The sequence below is a fragment of the Balaenoptera ricei genome, chromosome 16, assembly GCF_028023285.1.
Source record: "Balaenoptera ricei isolate mBalRic1 chromosome 16, mBalRic1.hap2, whole genome shotgun sequence".
Lineage (NCBI taxonomy): Eukaryota > Metazoa > Chordata > Mammalia > Artiodactyla > Balaenopteridae > Balaenoptera > Balaenoptera ricei.
This window is the reverse complement of record NC_082654.1, coordinates 61322317-61344098: the sequence shown is the minus strand read 5'-3', so window position 1 is coordinate 61344098 and position 21782 is coordinate 61322317. Positions and strand designations below refer to the sequence as shown.

The following is a 21782-nucleotide window of genomic DNA, read 5'->3' as shown; positions in this document are numbered from 1 at the left end:
AGGTGGGCCTGTGAAGAAATACAGGTCTATAGATTCATTGCTAGAAACACTTCATATTGGTCCAATTCTTATGCAAAGTAATCTGGCAGTTCATAGCTAAAATAATGAAGCTAAAACTCTTCATTCTCTTTAACTCTGTAATTCTCTTCAAGAAATTTATTCCAAAAAGGAAAATTAAAACTATTGTATGAATATGTTTATTGCATGCTATTCATAATAAAAATAATTTAAAGCAACCCAAATGCCAAACAATATAATATTAACTACAAAGATTATGGTATATTAATATACTTAGAAATATGTAGGTATCGAATTTTACCAATATGTAGATTATGTTTAATACATGGAAACATTTATATACTAATTAAAACTATGAAAAGTATGCTGCAACAAAGATGTGAGGGGCATATGGAAGGGAATAAAGAGTTTTCAGCTTACAAACTTTATGTTTTTGTTCATTCAGTTAATTAATATAAATATTTAAATTTAAGTTCTAAATAAAAACTTCAGAACATAAAAATAAAAGTAATTTTGTTTCTATCGTATTAGTTTATACTATAAATGTGCATTAGGTACATAGGCTGGTTGGCTTACATAAGAACTAACAACCATGTATAACTTTGTATGGAAAAAATGCTTGCTGAATCTTAAACTAAACTAACAAGTGGTCTCTTAGAACATAACCACTCATAAATTGAGAACAGCTTACTTTGATTTTTGAAAGGAAGAAGTGACAACGGCATTGGGTATTCAGGTATGTTTCTGATGCACTAAGAATACAGTACCAAGGAAACAAAAAACATTTTTATCCTCCCTTCTCTAAGTAGTGTCCATATTCATGAAGAACCACATTCTTTTAGCACTTCAATTTTCCTTTCCTTCTGTTCTTTCTTCCAGATTTCCCCTTTCCCTAAATTCATTTTCTTCCCCATACCAACAGAAAAAAAAAATTACTGAAATGATTTTAAAATCTTAAAATAAATAATATCTGAAAAAGTGACTTGTCACTTATCAAATAGCATAGCCATTTGAGAGCAATGACTATATTTTACAAGAGTATATTAAAACTGGGCAGTTAAAAGATACTATATTTCACAATAAAAAACAGTAAAATGAATAGTCATACCATCAAACTGGTCTTCTCCTTCAGTCATAAGTTCATCATCAGAGCAAATACTCAGAACATTTACCAACATTTCTGTCACTATTAAAAAAAAAAGTTACACATTAGTTTATCATATTCAACTATCTATATGTATACAGGGCAACTATTTATATAAATGATCCAAGAAGACAAACATATTCTGATAGCAGAAATGATGGAATTAAAAGCTATAAGGGCTTTCAAAATGAAAGAAATTAAGTGGCTAACAAGCTTGAGAGATTCCTTATGGAATAAGTTTTCAGGTCTCTCAGGGAAAAAAAAAAAAATGAAGCCCCCACAGGGATAAGAACAGGGATGAATAACATCTAAATACATACATTTAAATTCTTCATTTATGGATACAGCATTAAGGAGTAAGAAAGGGACTTCCCTGGTGGTCCAGCGGTTAAGACTCCATGCTCCCAATGCAGGGGGCCCGGGTTCGATCCCCAGTCAGGGAACTAGATCCCGCATGCCGCAACTAAGACCCGGCACGGCCAAGTAAATAAATACATATTTTTTTTAAAAAAAGGAGTAAGAAAAAACCATGGCACAGTTCCACTGTTTCAAACTGTCTCAGACTGTTTGTATATCGTCTGTTTCCCCTACTAAAATGAAAGCTTCATGAGTGCAGGGTGCTGTTCTGTTTACTACTGCATCCCCAGAGCCTGGTACCATGCCAGGCACATGAGAGGCATACAGTAAATATCTGACAAATGAGTAAATTAAAAAATTAAAGGTATAAGCAAATTTCAATTAATAATAAAAACGCCTATTGAATATTAGCCCCTGGAGGTCCTGATGGCACCTTGAAATGAACACATTCAAACAAAATTCAATACTGCCCCTATTATTTCCCCTATAGTATATTAATAGCACACCACATGTCAGGCGCTGTGCTAAAGCTCTGGGATTCAGATATAAAAGGTCCAGTCTCTACTCTGCAAAAGCTTACTAACTACTAAGGATATATAGTTATATACATACATATTGTATCACAAAAAAGTGATGAGCACTATGCTGTAAGTACACAGAGTTATGCACAAGATCTGCTGACGAAAAGAAGGCTTTTGGGACTTCCGTGGTGGAGCAGCAGTTAAGAATCCACCTGCCAATGCAGGGGACACAAGTTTCATCCCTGGTCCGGGAAGATCCCACATGCTGCGGAGCAATTAAGCCTGTGTGCCACAACTACTGAGCCTGCACTCTAGAGCCTGCAAGCTACAACTACTGAGCCCGCATGCCATGACTACTGAAGCCCACGCACCTAGAGCCCGTGCTGTGCAACAAGAGAAGCCACCACAATGAGAAGCCCGTGCACCGCAACGAAGAGTAGCCCTCGCTCACTGCAACTAGAGAAAGCCCACGCGCAGCAATGAAGACCCAACGCAGCCAAAAATAAATAAATAAATTTATTAAAAAAAAGACAAGAAGGCTTTTGGTAGAGGAATCATGAAGTAGAAATTTGCCAGGTGGAGAGGGCAGATAAAGCATTCTAAACAGAAGTTAGAAAAAGTAAGAAGAAGTCATATAGATCAGTGGAATAAAACTGAGTCCAGAAATAAAACCTCACATTTAAGGTCAAATGATTTTCAACAAGGGTGTCAAAAGAATTCACTGGGGAAAGAATAGTCTTTTCAACAAATGGTGCTAGGACAACTGGATATCCACATACAATAGAATGAAGTTGGACCTCCACTTCACACAACACACACACACACACACACACACACACACACACAAAGTCAAAAAGGATCAAAGACCTAAATGGAAGAGCTAAAACTATAAAGTTTTTAGAAGAAAACATAGGAGTAAATCTTCATGAGTTTGGCAATGGTTTCTTAAATATGACACCAAAGCACAAGCAACAAAAGAAAAAATAAAGAGGACTTCATCAAAATTAAAAACTCTTGTGCTTCAAAGAACATCACCAAGAAAGTGAAAAGACAATTCACAGAACAGGAGAAAACATTTGCAAATCATATATCTGATAAGGAACTTGCCTCTATAATATACAAAGAACTCTTACAACTCAATAGTAAAAAGACAAATAATCCTTTTAAAAATGAATCCATTTAGAAATAAACATTTCTTCAAATAAGATATGCAAATGTCGAATAAGCACATAAAAATATACTCAACATCATTATTCACTAGGGAAATGAGATACAATTTCATATCCAATATGATGGCTATAATAAAAAAAAGATACATAATAACAAGTGTTGGCGAGGATATGGAAAAACTGGAAACATTACACACTGCTGGTAGCATTGTAAAATGGTATAGCTGCTTTGGAAAACAGTTTGACAGATCCTCAAAAGGTTAAACATAGAGTTATCATATGACCCAGCAATGCTTACTCCCAGTTACATACCTAAGAAAAATGAAACCATATTGTACAGGAATGTTCATCGCAGCATTGTTCATAGTAGTCAAAAAGTGGAAACAACCAAATGTCCATCAGCTGATGAATGGATAAATAAAATGTATATCCACACAATAGAATATTATTTGGTCATAAAAAGGAATAAAGTACTGATTCATGCTACAACATGGATAAACCTTGAAAACATTATGGAAAGAAGCCAGTCACAAAAGACTACATATTGCATGATTCCATTTATATGAAATACCCAGAATAGGCAAATCTGTGGAAATAGTGAGTAGATTAGTGGTTGCACAGGGCTGGAAAGAAGATGTGGGGGGAACTGGGGAGTGAATGCTAATGGACACAAGGTTTCTTTGGGAGGATGGTGAAAATGTTTCAAAACTGATTGTGGTGATAGATGCACATCTCTGAATATACTAAAAACCATTGAATTACACAGTGTAAATAGGTTAAGTGTATGGTATTTGAATTATACCTCAATAAAGCTGTTATGAAAAAATAAAGAAAAAGTAAGAAGGCATGAAACTTAAAGAGCATATAGTACATTAAGGAAGTTGGCTGGGCTGTTTCATACCTGGAACATAGAGAACGTGAAAGAAAAAGACAAAAAGTGAGGCTGAAGAGAAAGTAGGGAAGGTCCAAAGACCGCATGTGACAGGCTAAGGTTTATCCTGAAAGTTACCAGAGTCATTTACGGATACTAAATAGTAGCTTTTAAGTATGTAGTGCTTTCCATCTAGAAGCTTACCTGTGAAGGAAAGGCAAGAGAATCATAGCACAGTAGTAGCCAGTGAAAGATATCAGATAAAGGAAATGTTATTTATTTTTTATTTAAAGATCAGATAGATTTGAACAATTTACAAAAAGAGCTTAGCAGAGAGAGTTTGAAGATATAGAAGATGTAAATAATAAAGTAAGTTTCCTGAAAAAGCAGAAGGGTAATGAAATATAAGGACAAGTTAGAAAGGCTAGCCCTGGAGAGAAGGGTCACATCTTCAACAGGATAAGAATTCAAGATGAGTGCAGTTTATTGGGAATTCCCTGGTAGTCCATTGGTTAGGACTCCACACTTTCACTGCCAAGGGTCCGGGTTCAATCCCTGGTTGCGGAACTAAGATCCCTTCAAGCGGTGTGGCACGGACAAAAAAAAAAAAGACTGCAATTTATAAAGCAGGAGAACAGTCAGTACAGAAAGCTCCCATTAATGGTACGTGTTCTCTCTGAGAGTAACGGAAGCGGCTAGAAAAAGAAAATGTTTAAGTAAAAAAGATAAAATTTTAGAATATCTCCTAACAGAAATGAGTGAGGAGGCAGACTAGTGACATAAAGGATGTTTGGGTACTACTGAGAGCCTAGCTAATGCTAGAAATCAAAGGGTGGTACCAAATCATAAGGCTGTATAAATATCTCCAACAGTGTTTTATATGTTGACTGTAAGAATGGAAAAAATGGATAGTTAGACTTTACTGGGGCTAACATTTATAGAACAAAGTAGAAAAACGAGAGAAAGGAGTTTGGGGGTGTGTTAAGAAGAAAGAGAGGCAAGGGGGCATCTGACTAAAAAGAAAACAACATGGTCAAAGGCCTAGCAATTCCAGTGAAGATGAAGAGAAGCTATAACTGAAGTAAGGGGTTGCTAGAATAACAGAAGTTTCATCAGAGTGTGTTAATAGCACTATCATTACCAGACTCAACACATCCAAGCCATCTTCAACCATTCCCTCCTCTTAAACATGCAATCTTGTTAAGTCTCACTGATTCTTCGACAGTTCTTGCAGTTCTCCCATGCTCTCCATTCCTAATGCTAACAGGGTTTCATTATGTTTCCATTTGACTCCTGATGAAGCTTCACAACAGGTCTCCCAATCGCTAGTCTTCCTTCCAGTTCACTTCACCAGAGTAATTTTTCTAAATGACTATCATGATTATATTCTGTTGCAGTTGCTTCCCACTATTTATCAAAGTTCCAGATTCTCTGTTTAAGTGATCAAGATCCCCCTGATCTAACCCTGACTTAACTTTTCATTCTTTTTCTACTACTGTCCTTCATACATCTTACTTGCTAATCTAATTGAACCCCTCAACATTTGTCAGTGACGTTATGCTTTCTTCCTTTCAGACTCAGGCTTCGGAAGTTCTCTCACCTAGAATTCTCTTGCCCACATCTACCAGCACAATTCCACCATTCTTTAAGCCCCAGTTCAAATGCTACTTTAATCCCTCTGACAGATATAATCTCCTCTCTCCTGTTAATTCCTATAAAACTATGCTTGTCTTGGAGCGCTTACCATATTACATTTTATCATTACTTATGTATCTTTAGTCCCCTATTAATCTGCAGAGACCCAATATCTTACTTGTATTTTTGTATCCTTAGTACCCTGAATAAAACAGACTTTCCAAAAAAATCTAATAAATGAACAAATCCTACATGTATGACCTTCTACGGAAGATCACACCATGCTGAACTCTCTGAAACAGAGGTTCTTAAATTGGGGCCAATAAGCCTGAGTGGGGTTACCAATCCACTTCAGATCTGTAAGCATCCTCAAAATGTTACATATGTACAGATGGTACATATATTTCGTACATGAAATTTTCTGGAGGAAAAGTCTGTAACTTTCACCAGATTCTCAAAAGGGTTTTGTATTAAGAAATTAATAAATGTATTTGTGTACTTTAATTTTTTTTTAAAAGAGTCCTTATCTTTGAGATTCATTCTAAAATATTTATAGATACAAAAAATAACAGCTGAGATTTGATTCAAAATAATTGAGGTGTGGGATGGGGAGTAGTGGATGGGGATATAAATGACACAGTATTGGCCATGATTTGGTAATTGTCGAAGCTGAGTAATTGGTACATAGGAATTCATCATATTATTCGCTCTACCTTTGTATCGTGCTGGAAATTTTACAACATAACATTTTTTAAAAACGAAATAAAAAGCCCCCAAAAGGCTAAAAAACACTACTTTCATCTAACTTTGGGATTAAACCAGACTCCAAGGAAGCCTCTGGCTTAGTTAGGTTAGTTGCTTCCCAGGGACTAGATCAGAGTCAAACTGGCTTTTTCGATGTGGAATCAAATGAAATGCCATTTGCTGCTTTTCACACCAAAAGAAAATTTTCATGAGAATGAAGAAGTAGTTAGGCTATTTAAACAGCTAACATGTATTAAAATGGAAAACTAGGCAAAGAGTTTGAGAAAATTTTCTTACTGTGCTCAACATTGGTTAGGATTCTATTTGCGTATAATGTTCAAATCTGAGATTCCCATTTTTAGAAAGATATGAATAATTTAGAGAAGATCCACAGAAAAACAACAAAAATGGTCAAAGGGTTTGAACACGTCCTCACAATAGCTAAGATGATTCAGAGTGGCAAAAAAGAACAGAAGATCACTGAGTAGCAGACTTCAAATGTAGGATCCCTGAATCCCACTGTTCTTCTTCACTTATGAGAGAGCCACAGAAACTAGATTAAATTTTCTCATTTCTCAAAAGGAGTTAGACTACATGATTGTTAAGTATACTATGAGATCTAAAATTCTATGATGTCCTGGTTTTTGATAGGTGCATTCATTGAGAAAACCTATTATCTCCTCTCTCCTTGTTTGAATACTCATAGCATAAACATTTAGATTAGATATAATGAAATATTTCCTTTTTTGTGGAGGCATCAGAAAATCAAATTAGAAATATCCATTCTCCTCCTACCTTATCTTCCCTGCTCTCCCCACACCCCACCCCACTCATACTACGTTAAAATAGTTGTGTTGCAACTATTCTCCTCCTGGAGGCAGGAGAATGAGCAAGATGAATTCTTAAATTTCCTTCAGCCTGATGATGCTATCATTGAACTATTTCTCATATACCAAAGATAGAAGGTTATAAGTGTAATGCATCCCTTGCACCTAAGCCCTTTACTGGCCTCCTTCTCAAATGCTAAAGTGGGTAATTCTATCTCCATATTAATGTTGACCTACGGAATAACTGACAAAGACCAAAGGCAATCTGCAAAAAACCTGTTTAACATACACAGTTTAAGTATTAACTCTGAATTGCAGAACAAAAAATTGCCTTGGCAGAAGTAACATATCTCAGACAGGAAGGAACATTTTGTAACACAGAAGAGGTGAGAAAAAATCGAGAGGGATATAGAACAAAATGTTTTACAATCATGTCTGTACTCTAATATTCTTATATTCCACGTATGGAAACTGAGGTATTGCCTCGTGGGAAAATTAACACTAAAATGGAAAAAGAAGAATGTGATAAAGTAAGGAAATCTTAGGAACTCTATAGAACTAGAATAAAATACAAAAACAAAATCTCTTAAATAGCATTTATTTTTTTAAAAAAGCCTATTAAATACATAGTAATAGGAATCTCTAAATTATCAGAAAAGCATTACCAGTAAAATTGTACACATATTTTTTTATACAGGAGAAGAAATATTAGGTCAGAATCTGAATTTCTCTTTATCATTTCTGAGAGTACAGAACTGCTAAAAAAAATGACTAATATTGCCTCAAATGAGGCCTATTAAATTCTCCCATGAATTGCCATGACATCCCCAAAAGTGGTGTTAAAATATGTAAAAGTGTCCATTCCAAAGCAAAGCTATCCCTCTTTTCCTTCATAAAATATTTAAGCTAAAGAAAAAAAGAAAGAAAACCCAACAGCTGAAGACAACATCAGGCTATTTATAAGTCTTCTCCCAGTCCTCCAGACACCCTCACATGGGGGCTGTAAACAGCTAACTAAAATATCTTTGAGGCTCTCATATCCACACCCACTGACACAAGTAGAGCTGTAGCCACAGTGAAATTAGACTTCAGCTTCCTTTAGCAAGTAGTATATGCCTGCAATAGTAAACTGGAGTAAATGTAACAGTAATAAAACAATTTTTTTTTAATAAAAATCATACCTTTTTCTCCAACAAATGGTAAAGACCATGTGAAGACATCCATAAAATTGGGCAACCAGTAAGGATGTGGAGAACAGTTAAATTGTCGAATATTCATCACATTATTTTCATACTTTAATACAGCAGCTGCAAGATAAGTCTGAATGTCAATGTAACAATTTGCCTTTAGCTCTAAAAGTCTAAAACACATATAAGCAGAAAATATCTTTTTAAGGGGGTGGGGAATCAAGGGGTGAGTAGAACGAGGGCTAGTAGAGGGAGGTAGGAATTAATTTTTAGTAGTAGCACACTTTTGCTTTTAACACACTTTTATGTAGAGCATAGTCAGATCTTCACTTGTCATTATTAATGAAATTCCCAGTCTTTCTCGAATGTTTGTTTTACTTTATAATCCAATGATAAACATGCACTTTTACTAAATCCAAAATTGTGAAAACTCAGTTTTTAGAGGAAACACAGAATGACAATGAACAATTTTCTAGGTTTAAAATTTCATACAAGTTGGAAGAATTTAAGAGGGTCTTTTTAGTTGCAGGAACCTGAAAAGGACAGCTAAATGGAAATAAAGCAAGAAAAAAAAAAACAGAAAAGAAAAAAAAGTTGGAACATTTTATTTATGAATGTAGGAATGTACTTATTTCATGTATTGTAAGAAATCAAATGAAACTACTACAAAAAATATTTTACTTCATATAGAAAAAAATTCCATTAAAATACCAAAAGAGAAAATATTATAACCAAATAACCCACAGGTAACATACTCTTCTCAATTTCAGGTATCTTTCTAATGTTTCATAAGTTGATATAAACAATACCTTAAATTAACCTGACATAGATTTCAGTCACTAGTTATATTATTTTATGGGACACTGGACTAGATGGGCTAGATTCTAATCTAAGCTACAGCATATACTAGCTGTACAATAGTTAGCAAATTATTTAACTAATCTGTTTCTCATTTATAAAATAAGACTAATATGTTCACCCTGCCTACCTCAGAAGTCTAAGGTCAGAGAATGTATTTCACATGAAAGTACATAAAAGTATAAAATGCTTTGTAGATACTATAATAATTATGTGGTTACTTTTTTTTTTTTTCATTTTAATGTAAAGCACTGAAATGTAGATGTTAAATTCCAAGATCTAGCATTCTAGCTCATACAGAGTCAAAAGTAATATGTTTGTTTCCCTTATGAAATTCCCATGAAATAAACATATTTTAAATTTAGCCTCAGAAATTAAGGGCTGATACCAAGCGTTCAGCTTTAAAAAAGAGAATCTAGAAAATTGCCTTACAGATGGAATGAAACATTACAAACATATCCCATACCATGTAAGCACTCAAGTCATTAACACTATGTACAGAATCAGAACTACCAAGAGACATTTGATTCTGACAAGACAGATTCAATGGTTTGAGTTTCTTTTCTGAGTACTAAGAAAAGTGATCCCTTAACCTCCTGAGTTAAACTGACGAAGGACAACCAGTAAGGCAGTAATCAACCGAGCACTGAACACTAGCTCCTTTAGTACTGACAAGGGGAGGTTACAGGTAGAAAGTTAAATGTAACAAATCAATTCTGAGGATGGCATCCAAACTTAGATATGTTCCTCTTCAAAAATGAAGCCATGCTTCATTAGGTATCTTTATAGAAGCATCAAAATGTATAAACCAAAATATAATTTAAAAGACTATTTTAGCACTGGCATAATCCTTGGAGGCTGCAATGATACTAGCTTCTAAAGATTACCAACTCAGTTAATGTCAATGGTATGGTTGTTTTGGTAATTAATATAGTATGGAGTTCTTGTAGCATACTCTTTTTCCAAGTTATTATACAGCTTGCTACTGTCTGATCTCAGGCAAATGTTTTAATCTTTTAACTATCATCTATACTCTTCCAAAAACTCTTATTCCACTCCTCTTTTGAACTCACACCACAACCCATATTTAGCAACGACCTCATTATTTCTCTAAATGTACTTTTAAAAGTCTTTAACCTTCTGTTCTTTCCTCCTGGTACAACCACTCCAGTCTGACCCTGGAAACTATGGCATAGTCAACTGAATTCCAGACATGTCAAGACAGAATAGAAGCTGGCTTCTTAATTTCCTCTTCTGAAAATGTGAACTACATAAACATACTCAAGCTCATCTTCAGTGTCCCTGGCACACACTTAACTAGATTAAGATCCTTTGGTATTATCTCTCAATAAACTGTGTTCAAAGTTAAAGTAAACCCAGTTATTATAGACAGAGCAAATTTGGAGGGAAGGGGCAGGGGGAACAGGAACCACTAGAACAGAAGGTAAATTAAAAAGACGTAAGAAAAAAGGAAGAAAGATCAGTAAAAAGAAAGGAAAGGGAAGAATGTATCCCTGAAAAGGAGGTCAGATTGACTTAATCAAAGCCTCAACTACAAATCATCATGGGGCAGTAGAGATAAAAGTAGGGAATAAGAAAGGGAAAGAAAACCTAGATCAGGGAACATAAAACAAGAGACATGATAAACAACTATACGGTACAAATACATGAAATGGTCAAAGCAGCAACAGCAGCTTTATGCAAACAAGAAAACATTCTCTTGACTATAAGGGGGAAGATTTAAGAAACGGGAGTTTGAGAAAATCATGTTTATTTTTGCTTGACGTAGTTACCTCAGAACATTCTTTCACAAGGCAGCTTTTGTGAATGACAAGTTGTGGAATGGTTACATATGACTTAAGTTTCACATTTTGGATTTTTATTTCTTGCCCTCTCCCCTCCCTTATATCTTATACTTTTTTATAATGAGATTTGGATAGTTACAGTTTCAAACAATACCCCTTTTCTATTATATTTTCAAAAAAATAAGTCAATTTATATATTAAGTCGTTTAACAATTTTTTTTATCAACAACATCTTACCTTTATTATTGTAGACATCTAAGTAATTAGGTGCCGAAAAAATTGTTATTAATGAAGGGAACCCTGTAGTTTGACTTTTTCTGTACATTCTATAGCTGCAAAACAAATAGCTTAATATGCATCGTAAAGCATCAATCATGGTTACTAAGTTTGATTTGTACATAAGGTGTTAATTTGGGTCAGGGAAACAGAATTCTTACCCTGCATCTTGAGCTTCATGAGCTCTAATAATCGATAACAAATTATTGTTTTGCAAAAATTCACACACTGCTGGATAGCTGTGGGGAAAAGAATAAATTAAGTAAAATAATGACTTTCTATATGAAGCATATGCTATTTTAACAACTACAATGTGATTAAACTTGGATATTTTTCCTTACTTATAAAAATAAGAACATCCTCGAACTGTATTGTGACTAAAATGTTCCTGTGATTTTTCATTTCCAAAATCTTCAGAAGGATCAGACCATAGCAAGTCACACATTGGTCCAAATGCAGGTGGCTCTTTGAATCTATCTAACTGTGAAAGAAGAAAAGAAAGAAACAAAGAACAGAAATAACTTGTCAAAAAGTGAGAATGGAATGGACATAGGAAAGTGGTACCAACTTTGAATACTGTCCGTACTACATTGTTCTGAATGGTTAGAAGATATTTCCATAAAATATCAGTATATTAATTTTTACCATTACCTAATCTTGGCAGTGAAGAGAGGTTTGAAGCTTCTAGTCTCTACCCAACAAAATACTATAAATAGGAATCAACTCTTGGAACTAAAATATATACTCACTCTCCTAATATCATCCAGTGTGTGTATTTCTGGTGAAAGTCCACCATGAACACAAAGAAACTGTTGGTTTAAAAGTGCAGCAAGAGGCAGGCTATCAAAAGCTTCCATACAAGCTTCATAGACTCTTTCTGAATATTTAATTTTACCTAGAAAAAGAAAAAAATTCAATAATTGAAAACTGCATAACTTGTTGATCATTTTGAAAACGTGTGTGTGTATACACACGACTATTAAAACCAAGGCAAGAAAATTAAAGATAAGGGAAACAGCCAAGTGGCAGCCAGGGGTTCAGACTGGGTAAAGGGGTGAGTATAAAAAGGCAGCAGGGAGAAATTTAAGGGACAACAAAACTTTTCTGTATCATGACTGTGGTGGTAGGCAGCTCTATTCATTTGTCAAAACTCAGAACTAAACACCACAAAGAGTAAATTTTACTGCGTAAAAAATTTTTTTAAAAAAAGGCCAGCATCTTGCCCCATAAGAATCAAGAAGGATAAGCAATGTTATTGATCTTGTGAAGACAAAATATTTGCTCTCTCTAAATTTATTTTGTGTATGCAGCAGATAGTCATAAAATGTTACTAAAAATAAATAAGCCAAATCTCTAAAAATAGTTCAACTCTTTACCTTTATAGGCCAAGAAAGGCAAAATTAGAACTAAAAGTTAAAAGTGTTAATACTTTATTTTATTCTAAGAGTCAGTGACTACTTTGTTGTTATAGGCAAGACTACTATATCACCACAACAAAACTCAAGGTCTATCCAATTAAAAAAAAGATTTTATTCATATGTTGGAGGAGCAGAGGGTTTCCTTTAGCCTACAATGAACACTTAAAATGGGCAGTGAAGCAAGAAGCCAATATAACACAAGAAAGACTCTACCAAATTAAACTCTCATCTACTTTTAAGTAGATATCATACACATTCCCTTGCTCCTTTATACTTTTAAATTCCTGGATATTTTATGTTTTGGGTGGGATTTTGGCGGACGGTTTGTTCTTTATCTAAGGAAAAAAGAGAACTTAGTTCCTACTTCACTTTTTAATATTGTAACATTCAAATATGAGAAAATCTATATCCAGCAACCAGAGGTTATAAACTGATAGTCTGCTGACAGATCTGTTTTCCAACACTGTGGTTTAATAAAAATTTTAATTTGATTGCTTTTAGGTCAAGCATGCACTTTCCAGGTCTCATCTTATATTCTTTAGGTTACCCACCTGATCCTTGAAGTTATATGAGTTTGCCACCTCTGCCATTATCCATCACTATATTGATCTTTATTGAATCATGTTTTGAGCCTCAATAATTCTGAAGTTATTTCTAATTTTAAATCTTAATTCTAAGACTTAATACAGCCATGAATATTAACAAGTACACAGCTATGAGGTGTGAAAAAAGGTCAAACACTGCTCCATACCATATGGTTGCTTATAGCTATTAGATTACCACAGCCATAATAATTTAAGAGAGAAATGGGGTAAACATTGTAGGTTAAGACCTTCCATTCATTAATAGTGTGTTTAAAACAATCTGCATAATTAAAAAATATATAAAACAATCTGCAATGATGACAGGATAATTAATTTGCTAAGAATTTTCATGGGAATGCCTCAATATTGATGGAGAGAAATCTCCAACGCAACATTTCTTTTCTTTTGGTTTATATTCATCCTGTTAGAAAAAATAATTCTAACATTAAAACTACATACAGAGCTCAAAACTGTTCCTAGGTACATATGTAAAAATCAAACTTAATAGGAAATACTGAAATGAAAACATCTGAATAAAATTAAACACTAGAGAACGCCAGACAATCTTCCTCAAAGCTTTACACATTTGGACACAAAATCTGTTCTTACATGTTGCACTGTAAAATCTTCAAACTCTTACTACCCACATCACTCCAAAAGAATACTGAGGAAGTGAAAATATTTCTCATGGCAGTACTCACATTCCTGCTTAAAGGTAAAATATTCAGTAAGGTGTCTGCATTCATGGTTGCCTCTCAGAAGAAATAATGTGCTTGGGTATAGAATCTTCAGGACCCATAAATATAAGACACACTACAAAAGAAAATGTTTCCAGTGAATTAATCTTATATTTTTGTTTAAATAAGCTGTTTGATCTTTGCTTCTTTTCCTCTAACCCTATTACCCTTACAATCTCTATCACTCTTCATTATCTTTTTATTATCTTCTTCTCTTTGTCCCTTACTAAAACATAAGCTCCATGAAATTAAGGACTTTGTCATCTTATTCACTTCTGATTCTCCACTCTTAGAAAAGCACCTAGCAAATAGTAGAAGAGCAATAAATATCTGTTGAATGAATGAGTCAAATAATTTAATTACTTTAGATTTACAAATTGTTTGCTGTAAAAACAATTAGCAGATTGGTCTCCTCCTTAGGTATACCAATAAATAAAACAATAACAATGTCAAAAATAATAGCAGCTAACATTTATTGAGTACTCATAATGTGCCAAGCACTATATAATTAATTCCCCTCCTTTATTCCTCAAACAACCCTACGAAGTATATAATATTATCTCTATTTTACAAATGAGGAAACTGAAGCAAAGAGCTTAAGTAACTTGTCCGAAATCACAAAACCTCTAAGTAATGGAGATAGGATTCTGATCCTCTGATCTTAAACATTATGCCATGCTGCCTAATGAAGAGAATAACCATGCTTTATGTTTACATTGTTGGTTATGAATGTTGCCTTATATAATGTAGGTGCTTATTATGTGAAATGACTCAAAGATAATGCAATTTTTTAATAAAAAGCATATTAAAAGAATAATAAAAAGAATATTAAAAGAGCTAAATATTAAAACAGCAGCTATTTTTCCCTAAATACACCTAACATAAGAAACAGACTCAATTCCACTACTGGGCATATACCCTGAGAAAACCATAATTCAAAAAGAGTCACGTACCACAATGTTCACTGCAGCTCTATTTACAATAAATAGCAAGGATATGGAAGCAACCTAAGTGTCCATCAACAGATGAATGGATAAAGAAGATGTGGCACATATATACAATGGAATATTACTCAGCCATAAAAAGAAACGAAATTGAGTTATTTGTAGTGAGGTGGATGGACCTAGAGTCTGTCATACAGAGTGAAGTACGTCAGAAAGAGAAAAACAAATACCGTATGCTAACACATATATATGGAATCTAAAAAAAAAAAAAAAAAAAAAAAATGGTTCTGAAGAACCTAGGGGCAGGACAGGAATAAGGACACAGACGTAGAAAATGGACTTAAGAACACGGGGAGGGGGAAGGGTAAGCTGGGACGAAGTGAAAGAGTGGCATGGACTTATATATACTACCAAATGTAGAATAGTTAGCTAGTGGGAAGCAGCTGCATAGCACAGGGAGCTCGGTGCTTTGTGACCACCTAGAGGGGTGAGATAGGGAGGGTGGGACGGAGACGCAAGAGGGACGAGATATGGGGATATATGTCTAGGTATAGCTGATTCACTTTGTTATAAAGCAGAAACTAACACACCATTGTAAAGCAATTATACTCCAATAAAGATGTTAAAAAGGGCTTCCCTGGTGGCGCAGTGGTTGAGAATCTGCCTGCCAATGCAGGGGACACGGGTTCGAGCCCTGGTCTGGGAAGATCCCACATGCCGCGGAGCAACTGGGCCCGTGAGCCACAACTACTGAGCCTGCGCGTCTGGAGCCTGTGCTCCGCAACAAGAGAGGCCGCGACAGTGAGAGGCCCGCGCACCGCGATGAAGAGTGGCCCCCGCTCTCTGCAACTAGAGAAAACCCTTGCACAGAAACGAAGACCCAACACAGCCAAAAATAAATAAATTAATTAATAAACTAAAAAAAAAAAAAAAAAAAGTTAAAAAAATAAAATTAAAAATAAATTAAAAAAGAAACAGACTCACATTTTACTTATTTGGTTAAAAAAAAAAAGGAAAGACTATTTCATATGTAAATAAGCTTGGTTTACATAATCATATACAAAAAGAAAAAACAAACTTCATTTATTTATTTTTTTGGCCGCGCTGCTTACGGAATCTTATTTCCCTAACCAGGGATAGAGCCCAAGCCCTTGGCAGTGAAAGTGCAGAGTCCTAACCACTGGACTACCAGGGAATTCCCACAAACTTTATTTTAAACAAGTTAAGGTATATGAAATGTGTAACTATTCACATCTTCATTTTATTCACAAGAAAAAAATAATTAAACTGGGGAAATACTTATTAAACACCTGTCCTTTTTCCTTATTCTGATTCTTTATTATTTTCCTTTTATAACAATAAAATATATTAAAAGAGTCAGCTACTAAACCCTCTAATACAAAGACATACATACCGACACGCTCAGGTACCAACTAAGCTTCCTAAAATTTTTTATTTTATTGTTTTTGTCAAAGCCCCCAATCAGAATATAATTTTAAAAAAAAAAGCCCCCAATCTTTTTATTAAGGAGGGCAATTTTCTAATTTTCTTGAAGGCTCCAGGGAAGTTTGAGGAGGCTGATGATGAAACTATGAATGGAAAGAGGAACTAAGGATAATAAAATTCCCAAGGGAATTTGGGTGGACAGAGCCCTGAGCTCTTCCCCACTAAGGATCCTAGCATACCTCAGAAAGGAAGTTGAAAACACTGGAGGAGAATTAAACAACAGTAATCGGCATGGAAATTCACCAGGTTAAAGCTTCAGTATCTAGTGGGGGAGATGGTTAAGAGCACAGGCTGAGTCAAACTGCCTAGCTCCACCACTTACTAACAATATGACCTTGGGCAAGTTATTTAACCTCTCCAAGCCTCAGACTCCTCTATAAAATGGATAAAATAATAGTACTTACCTCATAACTTTGTTGTAAAGATTAATCAATGTGTATTAAGTGCTTAGAATATGCTTGAAACACATTAATGCTAACACACTTATCTATTTGTAGAGCTTCTACCCAACAATTTTACCTGTAAGAATCTGTCCTGTAGAAATAATTGGGCAAGTATATAAAGCTGTATAAATAATATGGCTCACAGAAGCATCACTTATAATGGCAAAAAACTGGGAACACCTCATATGCCTAACAACAAGAAGTTGATTAAATTGACTGTGACTTGTTTAGTCGATGGAATACAATGCAGCTATTAAAAATGATGCTGTAAATTTATAATTATTTACCTGGAATGACATCACACCATAGGGATTTATGAAAAAAGGAAGTTACAGAACCTTATAATAGGGTTCCATTTTCATTTCAAAAAAGGAAAGAAAGAGATGCATATATTAGAAAATACAAATTGTTCTATATTTATATCTTATTTTAATTTATATAATTAGAAAAGTAAAAGGAGCAAAAAGAACCATCTACTGTTAAGTGATAATCAACAGGTCATTTTAATGTCTCAAGTTTTTTAAAACAAATACTTTCAGAACGCATAAAGATTCTATATGATATACTTGGGTTTTAATTGCTATGGAAGGAGGGAAAGAAGTACTAGAGTTTAAGCAATAAAAGCACTGTAATATATTTTATTTAATCGGAAAAAATACAATTAATCTTTTTTTGCATGGGTGAATGCCTTTAGGGGCAAGAGAGATAAATAGCATTACCTCCTTAGGGCCACTAGATAACAGGGCAATAAAGACCCCTTAGTTTGCTCACAATTTCCACTGGGAAAAATGGCAATTATAATTACATTAAGAGTAGCACAAAGAAAATTAAAAGAATAGTTTGAAAGACAGAAGAGGAATAAATAGTAGCTTTACTAAAAACTTTAGAATATGCAGAGGTATTAAAAAGAACCCAATACAGGTAATTTAAGGAACTTATTTTATTAGGAATTAATGGAAATCATCTGTGATAACACTTAAAAGCAAATCAAATGACAGTATATGATTATTACCTCTATACTAAAATAACCTCTGTCCACATAATCACCAAGAAAAAGGTATCGTGTATTAGCAGGTGATCCTCCTACTTCAAAAAGTTTCATCAGATCAAAAAATTGGCCATGGATGTCACCACACACTGAAACAAGAAGATTATTAGATATGAAAAAAAAACTCTGAAATAACAAATTTTACTTAAATTCTAATTTATTTTACATAAGAGATAGTGTAAAATTCTATCAAGAAAGGTTTAAGAAGGAAGTAATCTATGAAGAGTCATGATAGGGATGATGTGTACACAAGTGTTCATGTGCTCAAGATCTAGAACAAGATATAACAAAAGTAATGAAATTTGTAGTCAGTGACAAAATTTTCATCTAACTTTATAAAGCTCCTCTTTAGGAAGCCAAGCATGCGTGTCTTAGGATGACAAAATTATAATGGTGGCAGTAAAATCTCCATTCTAACTCCATACTTTCTGTTGACTTCTAAATGATCACTTTTGGTATCTGATACAGCACTGAGGTATTTGCCCCTAATGACTGAAAACAGTAAATAAGTATTTGTTGAAACAAATTCAATGATGGCCAACACAACTAATGAAACCTTCACAAAAGCATATTAGACTAACTTCTGCACTCAGATTTTTTAGGATCATGTTTATTCATTGAAAACAGGCAAAAACTTTAAAAAGAAAATAATCTGGAAATTCAAGATAATGTCCATGTAATATTAATTTAGTATACAATATGAATGAAGAAGAAACAGCTTTATATTTAGGTAAGTAAATAATGGTGCAGTAAAAAATAATATCCAAAACATAAATAAGTGTACCTGTAATTGGAGCCTCTACTTCTATCATGGTTTTCTCTCTCCGAAGAATGGCAGCACCCTCATTGATAATTCTAAGTGCAATTTCTTCATCTACCCGACCTTCTTTTACTAAGTGGTTCTTCAAAACATCAACCCTGGGTATCCCATCCATATCAAAAACTTCTTCAGATGTCAAGCGATGCGTTGGGGGGAAAGGGACAGCTGCAATTTTTTTTAATTAATAAAAAATAAATCACTATTAATATATTAACATACAAACTAATCAATGGATCTAGGTAAATAAGAGTAAAAACTGAAAAGCTGAAGTTTTTGTTTTGCTTCTTTATTTACTGGATGGGGTATTAATTTTTTAAAAGCTTTTTTAAAAAAAAGAGTAATCAAACTATACTTTTTAATAATCTATATATAATAACAGAAGAATTATTAGAGAAATAAACTGTCTCACAAAATTAAAAGTTCTTTCAGGATAACTAAAGCTTTCTTCTTTAAGCTAAAACATTTTTTGGTAGAATTCTCAAAACATACACTCTTCATCTTAAATGAAGTACAATAAATATAACTTAATACCACATAAGCATGAATAGAAAGAAATCCCAAATATAAGGTGATCTACCAACTTCCTATTAAAAATATATAAAACAATGCCTGCTGGCCAACTTGAATAGAAACTTCTAGGGATATAGATTAAAACAGCCAAATGCTTATTGATGGAATTTAAATTAATTCAGATGCACATATAGATTTAAAATAACATTAATAAATCACGATAATTTTGAAATACTGCTTTTTCTCTTACCTTCATGTTTCATAAAATACTTTCATTCAAAATCTTTACACACATTTTTGACATCAGTGTATTCCTTATCACTGGATTCATTTTTTGAGTCATCTAACATACTTTTCAAAAGCAAATCATCCTCACTCCCATTTAAGTTGTTTGAGATACAGTACTTTTAAAATACATATTCAATGCTATCACTGCAAATTTATCCTAAGCCACAATTTTCATTTGTCTAACTACTGAAATAGTTGGCCTTTTTACTCCTGTAGCATATATTTACGATTTCCACAAGTAATTACCAACTGTATTGTTTTAAACTGATATTTGCTTTTTTCTATTCATGAGAATTTAATCATAATAAGAAACGCCAGATGAAAAAACAAAAGACAAACTGATTTCAACCTAAAGCTCTAAATCCATTGTCACTGAATAATCCAGTCACTTATTCTTACTCATAATGTTAAAATCAATACTTTTCTCTCATGCCTGTGATTCATTTCTCATGACTGTATTACCATTCTCTTTTCAAACACATTAGCAAGGTTTTAGGTCAAAGTTATAATGTCTTTAAACATTATTATCTTCTTCATATACTGGGAATTTTCAACAAAAAATAGTACAATGATTTTTGTCCTCACCATAATTGAAAATACTTTGCTCCTGTTTAAATGAAATTTAAAATGTTGATTTTAAACTGATATTTGTTAAATGGAATGGAAAATGTGAAGGTCCGTTTTCACTGGTATCTACCACAATTTTGAGGTCATATACTTAGGAAAAGTTACTACATATCTGTTAAAATTTATTCCTTTTTTACTGAATCCAACAAATGACCTCTTTATGCATTCAAAACCAGCTTGGATTGAAGTAGTTTTAGGCCCTTTACCAAACAGTACTTTGTTTTTCAAAATAAAGAAAGCAAGAGGGCTTCCCTGATCGCGCAGTGGTTAAGAATCTCCCTGCCAATGCAGGGGACACGGGTTCGAGCCCTGGTCCGGGAAGATCCCACATGCCGCGGAGCAGCTAAGTCTGTGAGCCACAATTACTGAGCCTGCGCTCTAGAGCCTGCGAGCCACAACTACTGAAGCCCACACGCCTAGAGCCCGTGCTCCGCAACAAGAAGCCCGCGCACCGTAACAAAGAGTAGCCCCCACTCTCTGCAACTAGAGAAAGACCGCGCCCAGCAACAAAGACCCAACTCGGCCAAATAAATAAATAAATAAATAAATAAATATATTTTTAAAAAAAGAGAAATTTATAGTAAGAATTTAGTCTACCTATAGACTCAAATGTAAGGCAGATCTCTCTTTTCTGAAATAAAATTTTTAAAGAAAAATGTCACTTTATATTTGGGCATACAGTACATAGTATTTTCTTGATGTTTCAGGGCCATCACTGTGATCATCAATTATTATGCAGAAGACTGGAAAAGTATAGGATCAACTGTTTCTTCACAGTTCAACTTAAGAAAACTAAAAACAGGGGGCTGGGTTAGAATTACATCAATTACCTAAGAAGAGTAAATAACCACATTCTCATAGGAGGAAAAAAATTTAGGAAGAACTCAGTTCTTTTTTTTTTTTTTTTAACAATTTTTTTTAAACAATTTTTTTTTTTTAATGGGAATTATTTATTTATTTATTTTTGGCTGTGTTGGGTCTTCGTTTCTGTGCGAGGGCTTTCTCTAGTTGCGGCAAGTGGGGGCCACTCTTCATCGCGGTGCGCGGGCCTCTCACTATCGCGGCCTCTCTTGTTGCGGAGCACAGGCTCCAGACGCGCAGGCTCAGCAATTGTGGCTCACGGGCCTAGTCGCTCCGCGGCATGTGGGATCTTCCCAGACCAGGGCTCGAACCCGTGTCCCCTGCATTGGCAGGCAGATTCTCAACCACTGCGCCACCAGGGAAGCCCAAGAACTCAGTTCTTATAAGTGAGATAAGAACTAAGGCAGAGGGATATCAACCATTTCTAAAAGACTTTGAAATCATCAATCCCTCTTGCTTTCATCTTTTTTGATACTTAGTAAAACAAAACTTGAACTTGCTTTTTTTTCCCCCCCTTTAGAACACATCTATTCCCATTACTTTTTACTGCATCTAGAATAAGACATTAAAATACATTTTGTTCC

General features: G+C 34.3%; 1 protein-coding gene across 10 annotated transcripts in view; it reads right to left on the bottom strand.

The window, feature by feature from the left end:
• Positions 1-21782, bottom strand: part of PPP3CB (protein phosphatase 3 catalytic subunit beta) — a 47442-nt gene that overhangs the window by 14328 nt on the left and 11332 nt on the right. For 9 of the 10 annotated variants that reach the window (XM_059899345.1, XM_059899346.1, XM_059899337.1 and 6 more), the window contains exons 2-10: positions 18877-19077; positions 18057-18181; positions 14116-14227; positions 12162-12307; positions 11754-11893; positions 11574-11651; positions 11374-11468; positions 8468-8593; positions 1127-1204 (exon numbers count right to left, since the gene is read on the bottom strand). In XM_059899345.1, the coding sequence (XP_059755328.1) occupies positions 1127-1204; positions 8468-8593; positions 11374-11468; positions 11574-11651; positions 11754-11893; positions 12162-12307; positions 14116-14227; positions 18057-18181; positions 18877-19077 (1101 nt within the window). The remainder of the gene's footprint in view (positions 1-1126; positions 1205-8467; positions 8594-11373; positions 11469-11573; positions 11652-11753; positions 11894-12161; positions 12308-14115; positions 14228-18056; positions 18182-18876; positions 19078-21782) is intronic. The other variant, XM_059899339.1, reaches the window with a different exon arrangement.